Source organism: Sus scrofa, chromosome X (genome assembly GCF_054392235.1).
Source record: "Sus scrofa isolate SSC_HxYL_T2T_F1_AM1 chromosome X, Sscrofa_HxYL_maternal_Yorkshire_Landrace_v2.0, whole genome shotgun sequence".
In the NCBI taxonomy this organism is placed as follows: Eukaryota; Metazoa; Chordata; class Mammalia; order Artiodactyla; family Suidae; genus Sus; species Sus scrofa.
The window spans coordinates 119559271-119577968 of NC_139401.1; the positions used below are offsets into that span (position 1 = coordinate 119559271).

The following is an 18698-nucleotide window of genomic DNA, read 5'->3' on the forward strand; positions in this document are numbered from 1 at the left end:
GTCGATGTACATATTAAACTCATTTAATATTAATGTTAATTCATTTAATCATTCAGAACATGGACCTTCTATCCTTCACTTTTTTTTTTTTTTGGTCTTTTTAGGGCCGCACCCGTGGCATATGGTGGTTCCCAGGCTAGGGGTCCAATCGGAGCTGCAACTGCCGGCCTACGCCACAGCCACAGCAACACGGGGTCCAAGCTGCATCTGTGACCTGCACCACAACTCATGGCAACACAGGATCCTTAGACCACTGAGCGAGACGAGGGATCGAACCTGTGTCCTCATGGATACTCGTCAGATTCGTTTCCGCTGCGCCACGACAGAAACTCCTAAAAGATTCTTTAGTGTGGCCATATATATATTGCAAATACAAAGACTGTTTGAGTGGATTATACATAGAAATCCTCTAAAACTGATACAGTGGGAGTTCCCTGATGGCTTAGTGGGTTAAGGATCTGGCCAACGTTGTCACTGCTGTGGTGTTTGACCCCTGGACCATGGACTTCTGCATGCCACGAGTGTGGCCCAAAGCAACAACAGAAACAAAACACCTGATATAATGCGTTCAAATCTGATCATTTAACCTCTCCAAACGGCTCTGCCATTTGACAAGTGCGCACTGAGTGGTTGTTATGGGCTCAAATCAAAGCTCACCGTTTTAGCATGCATCTTAACCTTCCCACCCAATCAGACAGTCATGAAAAATTCTAGAAAGACCAATCTTCTCCACCCAATTCACCTCCACTAGAACGCTACTTTCCACACGTGGTTTTATGAGGGCACCAGAGTTTTTTTTTTTTTTTTGGGAGCATCTATCAAATCCTTATCCTTTCTTTCATATACAGCAAGGCTTTTCTTTGAATGTTCGTCTATTTTACCTACACAAGTGAACTGAACAAAAATGACGGGATCCAAAAGACTCCTTTCTCCTCAGACTTGTTCTTACTGGTTCTGGGAAAGGGGACAATTTCTACCTATGTTTTTTTTTTTTTGCCTCAGAGAGACCTTTCAAAGATGGCAGACCTAATGCACATTCTGAAATCCATACCAGTTAGGTACAGCATCAATCAAAGCCTAAGAATGTGCTGGAAGGAAAAAAAGGGAGAAAAACCTTTTGCATCCGTGCCTCCCACCGAACCAGCAGCTCCCTCGTGGAATTCCCACACGTCCCACCCCCCTTCCTTCCCACGGGAATGTCCTTCTCCCCTGAGGGGAAGAACACAAATCGACCCTGAAAACCTGGTCCCCAGCCATTAAGGAGCAACTACATCAGCCGCTGCAATGCTCGCCTCGACTTCCCCCCCATGATAAAGAACTAAGAATTGGATCCTAAGCGCTAAAGAAACGCTGTGCAGTCCCGAGACACGCAGCAATCATCCCTTCCTAAACACGATGCCTGAAGCCAATTATGAGACACTTGGTAGCTGGGAGAGAAGCAGCCAGGGGCAGCGGAAACCCGAGCAGAAGCCGAGTTAACTGGAAATCACATCTCCCTTGCAGCAAGGGCTTGTATTCAAGAAAAATGCTGCTCGGGGTGTCCGTTTCCAATGATGCTACTGGTGTCTGAAAGGAGAGTCAGAGAGGAGAGAGTTTATAAGCATCTGAAATATGGTGTCGGTGATCTGGGTTTATTTCTCTGCCAATCTTCAGTTTGGGGGCTTAAGGATTTATGTCCTAAAGCTCAAGCAACTGGTGCTCCTAGGGCCCATGAATGACCTCTTAACAGAGGCATGGGGGGAAAAAAAAAACCCACTGTAACGTGCTAGGATCTGACGCAGCAAGACACAGCGGGGAAAGCATGGGACCGCTCATTTATATGCTGTGTGACCTTGACAGAAGATCTAACCTCTCTGGGCCTGCTGCTTCTTCATTCATCAAATGGGGCTATTACTGCTCACCTCATATGGGCAATGCCTGGCACATAGTAGCTGCTCAATAAATGGATACTTCTCATATGTGAAATGATGCGACTGTCACCTTTGAGTTTGTTCAGATCTACAATCAATGAAAAAATAATTTCAAGCCTTGGTTTTTAATCTCTCCTGGCAGAGTCCAATATTATCCATCTGGGGCAACATAAAGTTAAGCCAAAGCTGCTGGAGACTGGTTGAGAAGACTCAAGGCTTTGTAAAACCAGGAGCAGTTTAGCCCAAGGAAATGCTTAATGGCTCTAGGTTCTAATGCTGTGAAAGGTGGCGGACATGCACGAGGCTGAGGCCACTCCTGAGAAACAAAAACAGGAAATGGGGAACCGCAAAGCCAGGGAAGAGATTTACGTGATATTGAAAGACAGAATGTATCATACACAGCACACGTATATTAAAAAAAAAAAAAATCAGAGTTCCCATCATGGCTCAGTGGTTAAAAAATCTGACTAGTGTCCATGAGGTTTCGGGTTCGATCCCTGGCCTCACTCAGTGGGTTAAGAATCCGGCGTTGCCGTGAGTTGTGGCGTAGGTCGAAGATGCAGCTTGGACCCCGTGTGGCTGTGACTGTGGCTATGGCTGTGGGGTAGGCCAGCAGCTGTAGCTCCGATTAGACCCCTAGCCTGGGAACCTCCATATGCCAAGGGTGCGACCCTAGAAAAAGACCAAAAAAAAAAAAAAAAAAAATCAAGGCCAAGAATCAGGAAAAGGAAAATTAAGAATTAAGCGGCGGGTCAATGCCCCACGTTCCCCATGTATTTCATGTGCATTCTAACTTCTCTGCCAGAAGCTTCTCAATGCAAGGGTTGAGTTGGGAGATTGGAAGGATTTTCCAACTCGAAAATGTGATTCAATGTCAGTAGTACCGATTTAACGTGGGAAAAACTGGAGTGAAAAGGCGAAACTTTTCCATATAAAAGTTTTCTATGTAAATATCCTGTCTTTTAAAAAAAGAGGAACATGATGTGCTTCTGGAACTTCTTACCCCCCCCACACACCGCGCCACTTGTCTTGCATCAAATAAACATTCCAAATTCTTAAAACAGGTCAAAAGGCCCTCAGTTCTGCTATTAAATGCCATTAGTTACTACTTTATAAACAATCGACCAGCTATTGATTAATGAGCTAGAATGCTTTCTAGAAGTAACCCATGCCCTGAAGAGATTGGGCGGCCTTTCTATTCGAGCCATTTGCTTGGTGCTATAAATCACCACCTGGTATTTATATTATTAGGAAGCTGCCTTTTCCATAGAAGGATTAATTTCCTCTTTACTGTAAAGGCTGTATTTCACGGCCCCAATGCGGCGTGGACACCGTAAGTTACCACGTCAACCAAATTCCTGACAAAGCAGCATCCTGGTCCATGCTACAAATCATACTTCTCACACTGTTAGGAAAACTCCAAGGGTTACAGGCATCCGTTCCTTCCCCGGGATCAAGTGTTTGATGAAGAACAGCGATCAGAGGCGGCCACAAATGGAAGAACAAAAGGAAAGAAAGGAGGTGTTTTACGGACGGAAACTTTGGTTTCCGACTAGCATCTCTCATCATCCTCGATCTTGCTTTTTTGGGCCGAGTCCGTGTCAGTGTTTACCAGGCGCCTTCCTCTCGCCTGGCATAAAATCATCTCACTCCCTGGAGTGCCTGCTAGCGAAGTACTTGCCTGGAAGTTCCTCAACCCCAGCCCAACAATGGACTTCTCCCAGGCTGACAAGTCAATTGCCAGCTGCGGCCCTTATTAGGGGCTGTTACCATATGAAAGGGGACTCGGGATCCTGCCAAAGTAGGAGCTGCCCTTACTTCCCAAGCCTGCTTTTTCAGTCGTGCATCCACGTTGAAGGCTCAAGTGCCTTCTGTTTCTCCCTCCCCAGGCTAACTTGGCCCAGGAGCCCGGGACCGCATTCCACTTCTAGAAATGGTACTCCCCCAGCAAGTCACTTGAGCGCAGCCGTATTCCTTCTCCCAGAGAAGGACCCAGGAGGCATGCCCAAGTGAGCTGGGGCGCTGTTCCCAGCGCTGCCTGCATACACCAACCTCCACGTGGATCTGTGGTATGGCCTCGCGCCCAAACCTCATACTACAGTCTATCTGCTCACGGTCTAATAACAAGAGAAAAATAGCATCATTAGTTCCGATGCTGATGTGCAGGAATGTATGTATGTACATTATATACATGGCCAAAGAAAGAGGAGGTGGTTGGTGGGTGTCGGGGACCTGGGGTGATTTTTCTTCCCAGTGTTTCTCAATTTTTGTTCACCCCAATTTTTCAGTGACATTTTATAATCGGAAAAATAACCTACCTGGTGCTTTCAAAAATGACTTATTTCCCTTTATTCTGTGCATTCACCTTAAACGCTAGAGGCTTTGATGCATTTTTCCATTTTTTTTTTAACAAATTGTCTAGAGTGAGCATTGGGATACTAAAAACAAAACAAAACAAAACACTGCAAAACATCACCAAAGCAGTTCTTACACTTTTCATTAAAAAAATACCATTTTTTGCTATAAAGTATTCCTTTGAGATTGTACCAATTTGAAAAACACAAGGCATGAATACCCATGATCCCACCATTAAGACAGAGCAGCAATAGTTTTACTGAATCTCCTGTCTTTTTCTATGAAGGTCACATAGTTGAGGTCACACTGTATTTATACCCTGTTCTCACTTAACACTGTATCGTTAGTATTTCTTTCTTTCTTTCGTTTTTGTCTTTTTGCCTTTTCTAGGGCCGCTCATGCGGCATATGGAGGTTTCCAGGCTAGGGGTCCAATCGGAGCCATAGCTGCCAGCCTACACCACAGCCACAGCAAGGCCAGATCTGAGCCACGTCTGCAACCTACACCACAGCTCGTGGCAATGCCGGATCCTTAACCCACTGAGCAAGGCCAGGGATCGAACCGGCAACCTCATGGTTCCCAGTCAGATTCGTTAGCCACAACAGGAATTCCTGTATCGTTAGTATTTCTGATGTGATTTTTAAAAGTCTTCAGAAACATTTGGCGGTGGGGGGAGCCTGCCCACGGCATGTGGAAGTTCCCAGGCCAGGGATCCAACTCAAGCTGCAGCAGTGACCCACTGAGCAAGGATGCTAGTCGGGTTCGCTAACCACTGAGCCACGACGGGAACTCCAGAAACATCATTTTAAACAAGTGCATACCATGACACCAAATGGATAAATCGTAATGTAATCGTTATGGGACATTTAGGCTGATCTCCTATTTTTCACTATTAAAAATAATGCTGGGATGAACACTTTTGTACATACGTCTGTATGCAGCTCTTTCCTCGAGATCAATACCTAGAAGCCAAAGTGCTAAATCCAAGGACTTCTTCGAAACTTCGGACACATGGCCAAAGCGACCTCCAGAAAAGGTATGGCCGTGTCGCACCCTCGCTGCTTGAGTCATATTGATTCCAAGAGCTCCGATTGTTCCATTAATTCTCTCAAGAGAGAGGGTGATGGAGATGGGCCGGGACAATGAACAAGAAAGGCCCGACTGGCTGGGGAATTCTCTCCGTCAATCAGTTGGAGTCACTGCTCGATCAAATAAGTCCTTTTCTTTGCCCGGACAGACAGTCGCGGGGAAAAAGGGGCGAGCAGAGATGATCAACAAGGCTCTGAACTCTCAGGCTCAAAGCACAAGAACCAACAAAGTAGATAAAAGCAGCTCAGCTGAAGCTCTTCCGTGTATTTACTCACGCCTCCAAACAGATCGGCTGCTTCTGGCGGAGGCCCGGCCTTCTTAAGAAGTCAAAGCTAATAGCAGAGGCCCCAAATGAAAGTGCGCAGGGCCCCCTGGAAGCGGCACAAGCATTTTCAATGAGATAGCCACTGCTCGAGTCACAATTGGTCACACTTGAGATAACAACTCGGCAGAAAACCTTTGTCAATACAGAAATGTGTGTTGTGCCTGAGCTCTTGATTTGATTACAGTAAGCTGGCAGTGGCTCCTTCTCAGTGAGTTTCACAGAGAGATTAACCAAGAATTAGCAAAAATACCCAGCATTTGAGTGTCTTTTGCATGCAGGGGGAGGAAAAAAAAAAAAAAAAGAAAAGAAAATAGAATCGTAAAGCATAGAGTGGCAGCGCTTTCCAACCAAATCAGAGATCTGGAAAGACCACTGCATCTGCAGGAAGGCCAGAGGCCTCGTGTCTTGTTCTGTACTTTTCGCGACTACTCGGGCTGCCTGCTGCGCCGTGGCAGAGGTTTGAAAAAGCAGATTCTAAAACGATGTCTTCACGAATGAAATCCGAGGTAAGGATTAAAAAACAATCCTGTGGTGTATGTATGTCACACATTTCTGCGACATTTATTTTGAGGATGTTTAAGACTTCAAGACCCGCGAGGTCTTCAGTTATGTCAGTGTGACTCTGCAAGGGCCAGTAACAAAACCATGTCGTTGAACAAATATTTACAGTCAGGGGTCAGGAAAATTCTGGACATTTCAGCTTAGCGAACAGCCACGCGGCTTAGTTGGCTCTCTCTGTCATTCACGGGCATGTGAGTTCTAACACCTTCAACTCACCGAGCCTCCACAACTGGTTTCCTACTGGCCTAGTGAAGCAATGACCAGGAGAAGCCACGGAAAAGTTGCAGTGGGTGATTAAAACCCAGATTTGGCTAAATCCGCAGAGTGGCTGCCCTTGTTTTCTATCATGTCACAAAGGACTCTTCGGATAGATGGGACGGACAATTATTTCTTTTATGTGCGTTTTAAGCTAATTCAGAACATTTCTACTATTATTCCAGTTAACAAGCTTCAGGCTCAGGGGAGGGTTTTCAAAGACCCGGTGAAAGTAGTGGAGAGTTAAGAAACGAGAGGAAAATAGAGGGTACCATGCAGCCGGCTAATTAACAGCTTGTAAGACCTTTCACTGAAGCAGCTGGTCTGCTCACATGTTTAGAAGATTCACAGAATTTGTCGAACTGAAAGGGTCTTTAGAGAGCATGGAGCTCAACCCCTTCATTTTACGGATGGGAAAACTGAGACCAGTTAATTGCCCCAGGTCACAGTCGCTTCACAGCAGAACCGGGCTCACACTTCGGGGGGCCCTGCCTCCAGCCCAGAGGTGCTGCTGCATTTGCTCCTAAGATGGCCAAGGGACTAGCATCATACATCTCGAATTGCCCTAAACATTTCTTTCAGCATGCCAAATCTCTCTCAACCAATTTCATTTGGGGAGTCTGTACGCAATGATATATCTTTGTAGTTGTTACTATCGTTTTTACTAAGTAATTCACAAACCTATTTGCCATGGCAGCTCTAATCTTCTTAATCTATTTGTGTGGTTTGATTTAGCTATGCCTCTCTCAAAAACAACCAGTCTCACACAATAATTCGGCATTTCGGGGTGGGTCTTTATGTTGTGGTCCCCAAACACGGATTATGCCCCGCTTCTATCATTTCTATGCCTTTTGCCAAGCAAGTCTTTCAAAGCCCCCTGAACGGAGTATCTGATTAGCATATTCATGAGACAACTGATTCAGCTATGTTAATTAGGAGGAGTTCAACTTCAAAAAAAAAAAAAAAAAAGAAAGAAAAAAGAAAAGAAATTCCCAGAAGTGGCCGAGAGGGGGAGCAGTTAGCTCTGTCACTGCCAATTTTCAGGCTCTATGTCTCTAAGCCTAGGAGAGTGGATTTCTGGTATTGAACACTCTTAAAGAGCAGATTAAAAAAAAAAAAAGGATTACAGTGTAGGAAAGTAAAGAAGTGGGTCCTTCAAGAAGTGGGTCCTTCAACTCAGAGGTACAGCTTTAAAATATGGGAAATCGGAGGGGTGGGGGTTGCTGCTTCCGGAAGTTTTGTACTTCAGCCAGATCTGAAACCACACACATGTGCCCGCAGTTTACAAGTTACCTGGTTTAGACGCTGTCTCGTCTCTTTAGATGTGCCAACGGTAGAAAATTAAACATATAAAACAACAAAAATCGTAGAGATAAGGGGACTGGCTGACTCCAAAATGCCAGAGCTGGCATTCCCGCTCGGAGCCCACGGAAGCAGCATGATAATGGGATACCTTCTGATTAAAGAAGGCTCATCCCCTAAAAGCCTCTAAAACCGTATTTTTATTTGAAAGTTTCTTTTAAAAAATAATACTTGTTCCTGCCTTAGAAAGAAGTGGTGACTTAAGTGTGACATAAATGTGACTGAAGTTTTGATGGCAGAGAAGTTGCCTGAGCTTGGGATCGCCACTGAATTTATACTGTAACATGGCAAAGATGCTCCTTTGAAGTTGTTTGACCTCGTCTGTTGCCACGGGTCCCTTGTGATTTGCTCAGAGCTTATCCCCAAGCCTTCTTTGTGCTACCTTTGCTGCCCCATTTTGGTTCTGCGGTCTCCATCCTGTTTCTCTGCATAGCGTCCTCTCTCCCATTCATATCAATAACCCAGCGTTTGGCTTTTACAAAGGCTTGGACAGTGTTTTGACCAAAGCGCCCGCCTTTGGATTTCTGAGAGCCACCACAAGCCCTATACAATTTCATTCAACGCCATCTTCAGGCTTTGCACAGTACTGGCAGGTCATAATTGCCAGCCTTAAACATCACACAATACATGCAGCACCCACTCGAGGATTATGGTTTGCTGGATACCAATCAACTGAGGTTTTTAGCAAGTAAAAGCGGTGGATTATGTCAGAAAGCCTAACTTGGAGGAAATACACAGAGTACCCAGGCTATGTTCTGATCTCCAGATGAAACACATTTCAGCTACTATGCCTTCAAATAAAATTTACATGGGGAGTTCTCATTGAGGCTCAGCAGTAATGAACCTGACTAGGATCCACGAGGACACGGGTTCAAATCCTGGCCTCACTCAGTGGGTTAAGGATCTGGCGTTGCTGTGAGCTGTGGTGTAGGTCGCAGACGCAGCTCAGATTTGGTGTGGCTGTGGCGTAGGCTGGCAGCTACAGCTCTGATTTGACTCTTAGCCTGGGAAATGCCATGTGCCTTGGGTGTGGCCCTAAAAAGACCAAAACAAAAAAATTTTTTTTCTTAAATCTATGCTATGTTTTTGGTATTTTTGGAAGGTATAGTTGATTGACAATGTTGTGATGCATGCCATATTTAAGCCTCAAGTCCAAAGAAACAAGCTGGAGTTTCATAATCATCTTTCTTGGCCCGTTTTGAAACTGATAAAGAAACCACATTAAACACATGTACTGAACGTGAAGCCTGGTCAGGAAGGGCATGAGAAATTGTTCTTCTGTCCTTCTTTAAAAAAACAAAACAAAACATATGTTAACACTTACTGATAAAGTTTCTCTGTATGGCTTTTTATAAACTACATACTGCAATTGTACGAGCAATGCTATAAAGCCATGGCAAGTGAGGAGGGAAAAGAGCTAAACCAGCAGGCCCACAGGCAAGAGAAATCACTAAAGTCTGTGGGCCCCATGCCAGGAGGACACATGTCTAAGAGGAATTGGGGTGACCTGAAGGTGGTGACCTTGGAACTTGGAAAGAGCCTTATCTCCTCTCTCCCAAATGCTACCAAGAGGCTAGCCATTTCTTTAATAAAAAAAAAAATTTTTTTTTATAGTTGATTTACAGTGTTCTGCCAATTTCTGTTATACGGCAAAGGGACCTAGTTATACAATTAGATGCATTCTTTTTTTTCACATTATCCTCCATCACGTTCCATCACAAGTGACTGGATAGAGTTCCCTGTGTTATACAGCAGGACCTCATTGCTTATCTACTCCAAATGCAATCGTTTGCATCTACTAATCCTGAGCTCCCAGTCCCACCCACTTTCCTCCACTTCTTGGCAATCACAAGTCTGTTCTCCAGGCCCATGAGTTTGTTTCTTTTCTCTAGATAGGTTCATTTGTGAGGCTAGCCATTTCTAAAGAGCAGGAATTTTTCCTTCCAAATTCCCTCTAAATTACTAAACCTCCAAGTGGTAATTTTTACACATCAGCATCTCAAGTTTTCAAAGATAAAGTCACCTGACTATTTAAGATTTCTCGTCAAGGTAAAAGCAATTGTTTCGGTTACAGTCTTGAATGAGACATGCCATAGTCAAGAGAATACCACTCTTTTCAATAATCATGCTGATAATTTAGTGACTGAGAAACAGAGGTGGTTGAATGACATCTTTTGCCAACAACACTCATCTTGATGTGATGTTAACCCTTTCTTTTTGCCTATACTCGCGGCACGTGGAAGTTCACGGGCCAGGGATCGAACCCTCACCATAGCAGTGACAAAGGCGAATTTGTGACCACCAGGCCACCACATTGTTGTTTTGCCCTGTTTTGGGGCCTTGCCTGTGGCATGCAGAAGTTCCCCGGGTCAAGGATCAAACCCATGCCACAGCAGTGACAACACTGGTTCCTTAACCCACTGAGCCACAAGGGAACTCCTAACAGCCTGTTAAATACTCTTCACAGTTACAGCCTGTGTGTTGAATAGAGGCTCACTAGAGGATAGTAAGACAGGATATATAAATTATTTCCAGCCACCCAGGGAAAGGAGATAAAGACTAAATGCAATCTTGCATACAAAGTGTTGGAAAAACTGGGCACAGTAAATGGTACCCTACATAGAAAAAATTCAGTTCAACTACATTACAAGTTCAATATGCTTTCGTGGTCTAGCCTGGGAAACTACTAACACTTCTTAAGTCAGATATAACTTTCAAATAATGAATCCCCAAGCCAACGTTTGAAATACAAGCCGTTCTTTAGCTGGGGGCTGCCTTATCAGCTATCTCAAATCTAATTTAGTCCAACTTCTCACCATGGTAATGAGCCCTTTGCAGAAATACTCAAAGACATTTCACATCTCAAAAGTTGCCTTGTACTTCTCCACCACACAGAATGTCAAGAAAAGCATGCTTCAAAGGTACGATGTAATTAGAGTGGCCTTTAAAACAGACACAAAGGAAATCATTCCTATTAAAATTAAATCTACTGCATAACAATCTTCAAACTGAGGAAACAGCACCAGAGAAAAGAATCCCGAGGTGTTCTGGACCCCAGACTCTAGTTTTGCAAGTATGTGATCTAGTGCATGGCTTCAGATACGACTGGGGCACCTCTCGTGTGGCCCATGTTGGCCACTTCGTCCCTATGAAAAGAAGAGTGTGCATGTGAGAATCCGTGTGTGGCACAGGGGAAGGGAACGGGTTTGCCCATGGCTTTACATGGATGGACCAAAGCTCCAGCTAAAATGGAGCCAGAGATGGAGCCCGGCTTCATGAAACCCAGAATCCAGCAGCCACTTCTGGGCCACCGGTGCAAGGACATGCAAGAACGGGGTTTTAATCCTATCTGCGTTCTACAGGGCTTCTGGGGATTCTCATTGGCTTTGGGGGATCCATTTTGAAATTTCACTGGAAGTCCAGCATCTGCAGAACCCCTCTGGTTATTTTGACTAAGTTTTCAGATGCCTGCTTTTTCTTAGAAGGACTTTTTTTTTTTTTTAAGTGGCTTGCGTCAACAACACTCTTCTGTGTCCAGCCGAGAAAATACCTGAAAGAATTTAAATTAAACTACTTTCATCTATTATTTGGTTCCATAACGACTGCCATACCATTCCGAAGGATCCCGAAGGATAAAGCTGCAAGGCTAACTTGCCCCTGGGATCCAGTGAGGAGAGCATCTGGTAAATGGGACTGGATTAAAAGGTAGAAAACAAATTCAAGAACAGAGCAAATACACATCTATACCTCCTTAGACCAAAGATGCAACACATACCATCAAACTTCTTGTAACGGGAAGCAAAGACGGCTTGCAAATGGTTGCACTGTTCGCTGACCACACTTTTGAAATCATCCTTACTTTGCAGGCTGTATTTCTCCTCCATCTCTTGAGAGCAGCAGGTGTAACCCTGGGGACAGATCTTCAAATGATCCCCTGGAAGAGAAAATGTAGGACAATCAATCTCCATCTTTCTTCATCAAGTCCAAGAGGGAAGAGTCTGATCTTAGGTACCCTGTTCGGCTTCGCTTCTGTCTCTGATGTTCCTGCAATGGCCCAGGCATAGTGGGTATCTAAAAAGTTTCATTAAGACTACAAATATTGATTTCCTTCTTGGCAAAAGAAGATAGGAGCTCCTGCTGTGGTGCAGTGGGTTACTGATCCGGCCTCTCACCGTGGAGGCGCAGGTTCGATACCCAGCCTGGCTCAGTGGGTTAAGGATCTGGCATTGCTGCAACTACAGCATAGGTTGTGGCTGCAGCTTGGACTTGATCCTTGGCCTGAGAACTTCTGTATGCCGCAGGTGTGGCCAAAAAAAAAAAAAAAAAAAAAACAAAGACACCTGCAAAAAACAAACCAAAAAGAGCTTTCCAACCAGGAAATTCAGTGTGGCCAGTTAAAGGGCATAGCATTCAACAGCAACAGAAGTCTTGGGTAAATTCCTCGAGAAGAGATGCTAACTACTGTGCAAGGTATACAAAGGAGGCAAGGTTTTTTGAGAGGCGGCTGTTTACGCTCCAAGAGGGGATACCTGTTAATGCAGAAGGATGTGTAAAATATGTGACAACAAGACCCAAAACGGAGCAAGTGGATAAGGGTTAAGGGCACTTCAAGGAGTTGGCAGTGAAGAGGCAACCGCAGCGTTCGCGCTGGGGTCTGAGTCTACGGGAAGTCACAAGGGGTGAGGAGGCTGAGGGATGCTCGGGAGCAAGCCGTCCTCGGCCAGCGCCTTCGGTACCGCTGTCAGCCACCGTCCCATCGACCTTACGCTGGTCTTCATGCAGTCATTCAGCCACACACAGACTGGGAGCTTCCAATAAATGCAATCTCTATGTCGCCCTAAGGGTCAACAGAAAGGTCAAAGGCACAAACCATCTCCCTCCCCACCCAACTGCACTTGTGTCTGTGGTTTGGAACTTCTCATGACACACCTCACACTCCACCCTGACGCTGTTCCTCCTCTGCCACAGAACAAAAGATGTGCTTTGAACAGACCACACCTCTCCCTCCCAAAGACCAAGAGATAGGACGCCACTCGAAAATAAACCCCACTAGGATAGGAGTTCCCCCGTCGTGGCGCAGTGGTTAACGAATCCGACTAGGAACCATGAGGTTGCGCGTTCGATCCCTGGCCTCGCTCAGTGGGTTCAGGATCCGGCGTTGCCGTGAGCTGTGGTGTAGGTCGCAGATGCAGCTCAGATCCCGCGTTGCTGTGGCTGTGGTGTAGGCCGGTGGCTACAGCTCGGATGAGACCCCTAGCCTGGGAACCTCCATATGCAGAGGGAGCGGCCCTAGAAAAGGCAAAAAGACAAAAAAAAAAAAAAAAAAAAAACCCACAAAAAAACCCACTCGGGTACTGGCACCTTGATTACTCCACGATTTACTGGTGGGGGACAGGTAGCCTCGTGCAGTTTTCTGCAGATGTTTATGAGGATTCGCCTTCCATGAAAAGACCCAAGACCACGAGAGAGAATACTGAAGATGTGTGAGCCTCTCAAGGGCAAGCGTGTTCAACAAATCGAGGGATGAGGAATGAAGAGCCCATCTTTTTAACAGCGCTAACCGTGGACGGAAAGGGGGCCAGGAGCCGGCCGTTGCTGCTTGGCCTCATGGATGCAAATAATTACACAATCAGATAGATTCCTGATCTCTCTTCCTTCCCGGCAACTGAAAAGTGGGGAGAGTGTTACTGAAACACAAAAACAAGTACACAGCTTTAAAGGACTATTTAAAGAAGTGGTGAAGGCCAACCATCTTCAAGTAGCTTCCTAATCCAGAAACTGCTAAAAAGCTGCTTTTGCCATTTCGGAAACCCTTGGGCAACAGATAATCCTAACAAAAAGCTTTGGGGGAGGAGGTGAAAGAGTTTAGAGCTGTGAGGTTGTGGAGTATCTTAGATCTCATTAGTGGAAGGGCTGCTTATGAAGGCTCCGTTTTCTGAAAGCATCTTTGTTACAACCCAAACCAGAAGTGCCTCTTCCCTGGCTTAACAAGTTCACAGGAGGCCTTTGGTACTGGGGCGTGTAACTAACAAAGAGATATCCAGTTGTCTCCTGGCTTCAGGGCTGAGGATCTCAGCCAGCATAATCTTCACACCTTCTTTTTTTTTTTTTTTAATTTTTTTTTTGTGTGTGTGTGTCTTTTTTTTTTTGGCATTTCTTGGGCTGCTCCCGAGGCATATGGAGGTTCCCAGGCTAGGGGTCAAATCGGAGTTGTAGCTACCAGCTTATGCCAGAGGCATAGCAACGCAGGATCCGAGCCGCATCTGCAACCTACATCACAGCTCACGGCAACGCTGGATCGTTAACCCACGGAGCAAGGGCAGGGATCGAACCCGCAACCTCATGGTTCCTAGTTGGATTCGTTAACCACTGCGCCATGACGGGAACGCCAATCTTCACACCTTCTAACAGCATACAAAGGCCCCCAACTAGTAGAGTGCAGCTGTATGAAGTAATCCACACGACACTCGCACCCCACACTGAAAATGAAATGAAATGCTCAGAAGGAGGGCTTGGGATGTACAGAACTATGCCCATGACTAATACGAAGGGAGCAGCTACTTTTGAAGGTTGTCACCGGCTGAAATCCACCACTGGCCGGTTTGCAAGCCCCTCTTCCCAAAACTGAACTTTTGGAAAAGAATCTACTTCCAAAAATCTGCGTTTCCGGTCTGGAAAAGTATCTCTGGTCACCTAATCTTAACAAGGTTCGTGTGTACAATCAACTAGAGGGTCAGGTATTGGATCGTATCAAGATAGGCGTCTACGAACTTTTCCGCACCTTCAACGCACCTGTGTGTACCTGCGTGTGCGTGCCTACACGCACGCACGCACAGACACACACACACACACACACAACCTAAAGCCAGAAAATTCAGAGACAGCAGCAGGAAAGAATAACATAGAAAGGTTTAAGAAGTTGATAGATGTTGAGGGGTTGAAGCGCACCCAGAATTCTGCACTGAAGAGAAACCCTTCGAAAATGGGTCCCAGCCATCAAAGTTTTACTGGCGATCCAGTGAAGCCGCCAGCACCCACAGCCCAGCATGGCCCCTGCTCCTACCCACCTCCTGCCCACTGGGGGCCCTCGGCAGGACCTACCAGAGACCTGCTCCTATCTGAACACTAGAGCACATCTTGGTTTTGGCAAAACCTAAGAGTCCACGTTCAATTTTTAGTTTGTTTTTTTTTTGGGGGGGGTGTCTTTTTACGGCCGCATTGCAGCATATGGAGTTCCCAGGTTAGGGGTGGAATCGGAGCTGCAGGTGCCAGCCTACACCACAGCCACAGCAACAGCAGATCTGAGCCGCATCTTTGACCTATACCACAGCTCAGGGCAACGCCAGATCCCTAACCCACTGAGCAAGGCCAGGGATGGAACCTGTGTCCTCATGGATACTAGTCGGGTTCGTTACTAGTATCATGCGGAGCCACGACAGAAATTGCTACTTTATCATTTGAGAGAGATCTTTCCCAGAAGACTTTGTCGAATGGTAAAGGGCTTGGCTGTGTGAAGGACAACAGTGGGTTAAACGCTTGGCTAACCTCTCTGCTGACAAGGCCGTCGTCGGTGCAGACCAGCCCGCTCCCATGGGCCACTTTTGCCCACTTAAGCCTTGACTGCACCTCGTATTGTGCCTGCATTTCTAAAAAGGGCTACTGGAAAATGTAATTTGACATTCATGCCAAAAGCCCGGCCTGCGACACATGCCATCCAAGACACGCTTGTGAATTAAATCCCAAACCATACTTCTTAGGCTACTGGCGATTCAGCGCCATAACCAGCTTCCACTGGCATAGGAAGAAGGAGAAAAGGGGACAAGTCTTGGTGCATCTGAAAATGAAATTCCAGCTCCACATTCTGGTAAGAACTTGAACAGCTCATTCGATTTTTAAATCCTGAATATTTCTACTGTACCACTGGAAAGGGTTTCAGTGTGCATGTGAATGGGAAGACATTCTGTTTCTTTCTGCTGGCGACTGCTGCTAAAATGCTGTGTCTGAAGGAGAAAGGCTTTCTCTTTGGAGAGATTTCCTTTCTACGCCCGGTGATCCTATCCACTTGTCACTTCAGAAGGACGTCACGGTTTGTTGTGAGGCTGCCAGAGTTGAGATCGGGGCAACAGGATCCAATATGGGATAGGGGCGGGGGAGGAGGGGGCGCCTGCATTTTTATAAAAGAAGGTGCTAGGGGCTTATGCTACATATCCCTGTGCAAACATCAGAGCCACAGAAGAGCTGGAATCTGGAGTTCCTGCTGAGACGTCTCGAGAGCACAAGGATTGAAGGTTCGGTCCCTGGCCCGGCACGGGGGGTTAAGGAGCCAGTGTTGCCTCGGCTGCAGTGTAGGTCACAGCTAAAGCTCAGATCCAATCCCTGGCCCAGGAACTCCACATGCCACGGAGCAGCCCCCCACGCCAAAAAAAAAAAAAAAAAAAAAAAAGCTGGAAATTATAGTTACTTCACAAGCTCAGGTCGACAGTGGATTAGGATCCACAATGATCAGCTGTGTCCCCCTCTGCGCCCTGCTTTGTGACTTTCTTTCTTTCTTTTTTGTCTTTTTGCCTTTTCTAGGGCCGCACCCACAGCATATGGAGGTTCCCAAGCTAGGGGTCCATTCGGAGCTGTAGCCACCGGCCTACACCACAGCCACAGCAATGCGGGATCTGAGCCACATCTGCGACCTACACCACAGCTCACAGCAACACTGGATCCTTAACCTACTGAGACAGGCCAGGGATTGAACCCGCAACCTCATGGTTCCTAGTCAGATTCGTTAACCACTGAGCCACGATGGGAACTCTGTGACGTTCTTCTCCACGTGCCTCCTCTAGCTCCTTACCTGTCCCGTCTGCATCCTACTCTTTTTACTCCACTCATCCTGTTCTCTCTTTCCCTGCCCCACCTCTTGTAAAAACTGCTCCTAATATGAAACCGAAGGATTTTTTTTTGTTTGTTTGTTATATTCAGTGAGAGATCTCTGTTCGTAATTTTAAAAGCAGGTGAATGGAAGGCTTTATGGATTTCTAAGCAAGCACCTAAATTGAGTTGCTTTTTGTACATGGCCCTTGATTAGGTTTTTTCTTTGTGGGTCAGTGGCCCTCAAAAGAGAAAAGGTGCCTTAGCCTTGTCCTCGGAGGCTTGGATGAGATTCAACGAAGCGTGCTTTTAAAGCTTAACTCTGTGGCATTAAACACACACACACACACACACACATCACTTCAAAGAGCCAAACCTTTTTCAATCACACCACCTCTGTGTAATTTCTCTTTAGTCTTTTTTTTTTTTTTTTGTCTTTCTGTCTTTTTGCTATTTCTTTGGGCCCCTCCCGCGGCATACGGAGGTTCCCAGGCTAGGGGTCCAATCGGAGCTGTAGCCACCGGCCTACACCACAGCCACAGCAACACGGGATCCAAGCCACATCTGCGACCTACACCACAGCTCACGGCAACGCCGGATCCTTAACCCACTGAGCAAGGGCAGGGACCGAACCCGCAACCTCATGGTTCCTAGTCGGATTCGTTAACCACTGCGCCACGACGGGAACTCCTAGTCTTAATACCAATGCCTGAGTTTTCAAAGGTGAACAAAGACAATCACTATAAAGGACTACTTCCTCGAAGCCCTTCACATCAATGATTCAAGAAGCTGGCCTCGGATGGGAAGAACATAGTCTGTCCTTTAAGAGGGCCCGCAAACTGTAGAGCCAGGCTTTCTCATTTTATTTCATTTACTCTTCCCACCAAAGGCTGGCTCGGATGTACAGACGGGATGCAGCTCTTGTCTACTTCTTTCCAGTTATTCACAACCCACCTGCCCGGAGAAAATGGCATAAATGGTGAACAGGTTCTCAGGCCAGCTCGCAGGCTACTTACTATTGACCTGACTGCGTCTAACTGTGTCTTACAATCATTTGCTCTGTCTCTCTTGGAAAATTCGTTTGAAGTCCAACCAGAAACCAAGAAATGTCTCTGGGGTTCGCTCTGCTTTGGGGGGGAGATGGGGATATCTGTAGTTAGCACCAGGGTCGTCAGCGTTGTCCACCTGTAGGAGAGAAAGTAAATCTCGAGGGAGTTCTCAACCCAAGTCCTAAATGGGACACGATGAACAGAACCCAGGCTCTCCGGACTGGCTCATCGGGAAGGCAGACATCCCCTGAACCCCAAACTGAGTTTACCAAAAAGGCAACCACATGCCTTTGGTTAATAACAGACACACAACCTGGACCCTATGGGTGAGGGCTGCAGCAAGGGGCCTTTAAGAACAGACTGGGAGTTCCCGTCGTGGCTCAGTGGAAATGAATCTGGCTAGCATCCATGAGGACACAGGTTCAATCCCTGGCCATGCTCAGTGGGTTAAGGATCCAGCATTGCCGTGAGCTGCAGTGTAGGTCGCAGATGCAGCTCGGATTTGGCGATGCTGTGGCTGTGGCATAGGCCGGCAGCTACAGCTCTGATTCCAGCCCTAGCCTGGGAACCTCCAGATGCCATGGGTGTGGCCCTAAAAAGACACCCCCCCCCAAAAAAAAAAAGTTTCTGGATACTTGATACTAGGTAGGTCTTCCATTCTGCAGACCTAATGTAGCCCAGGGCTAAGAAGACTCAGCTGGCTGATTCGCTGTAAGCTCTTGAGAAAGTCCCTTACCCACTGCAGCCTAAAGAAGCGCTTTGGAAAGAAGGAGGCATCGTGAACTCAGTGCAATTACAAAACCAAGACAAAAATGAAGAGCCTCTGTTCTAACCGCTAAGCGACTGAGGTTGTCTAGGACAAGACTTATCTGATGACTTGCAGCAGGTGAGAGAGAGGGGCCAGGAGAGCAGCATCTTCTTTCTCCCAGAGAA

General features: G+C 46.4%; 1 protein-coding gene across 2 annotated transcripts in view; it reads right to left on the reverse strand.

Annotated features, from left to right (window-relative positions):
- Positions 1–18698, reverse strand: part of GPC4 (glypican 4) — a 115534-nt gene that overhangs the window by 28356 nt on the left and 68480 nt on the right. For both annotated transcript variants that reach the window (XR_014834645.1, XM_001925471.8), the window contains exon 2: positions 11633–11791. Coding sequence is in view for 1 of the 2 variants with exons in the window: in XM_001925471.8 (XP_001925506.4) it covers positions 11633–11791 (159 nt within the window). In the remaining variant the exon portion in view is untranslated. The remainder of the gene's footprint in view (positions 1–11632; positions 11792–18698) is intronic.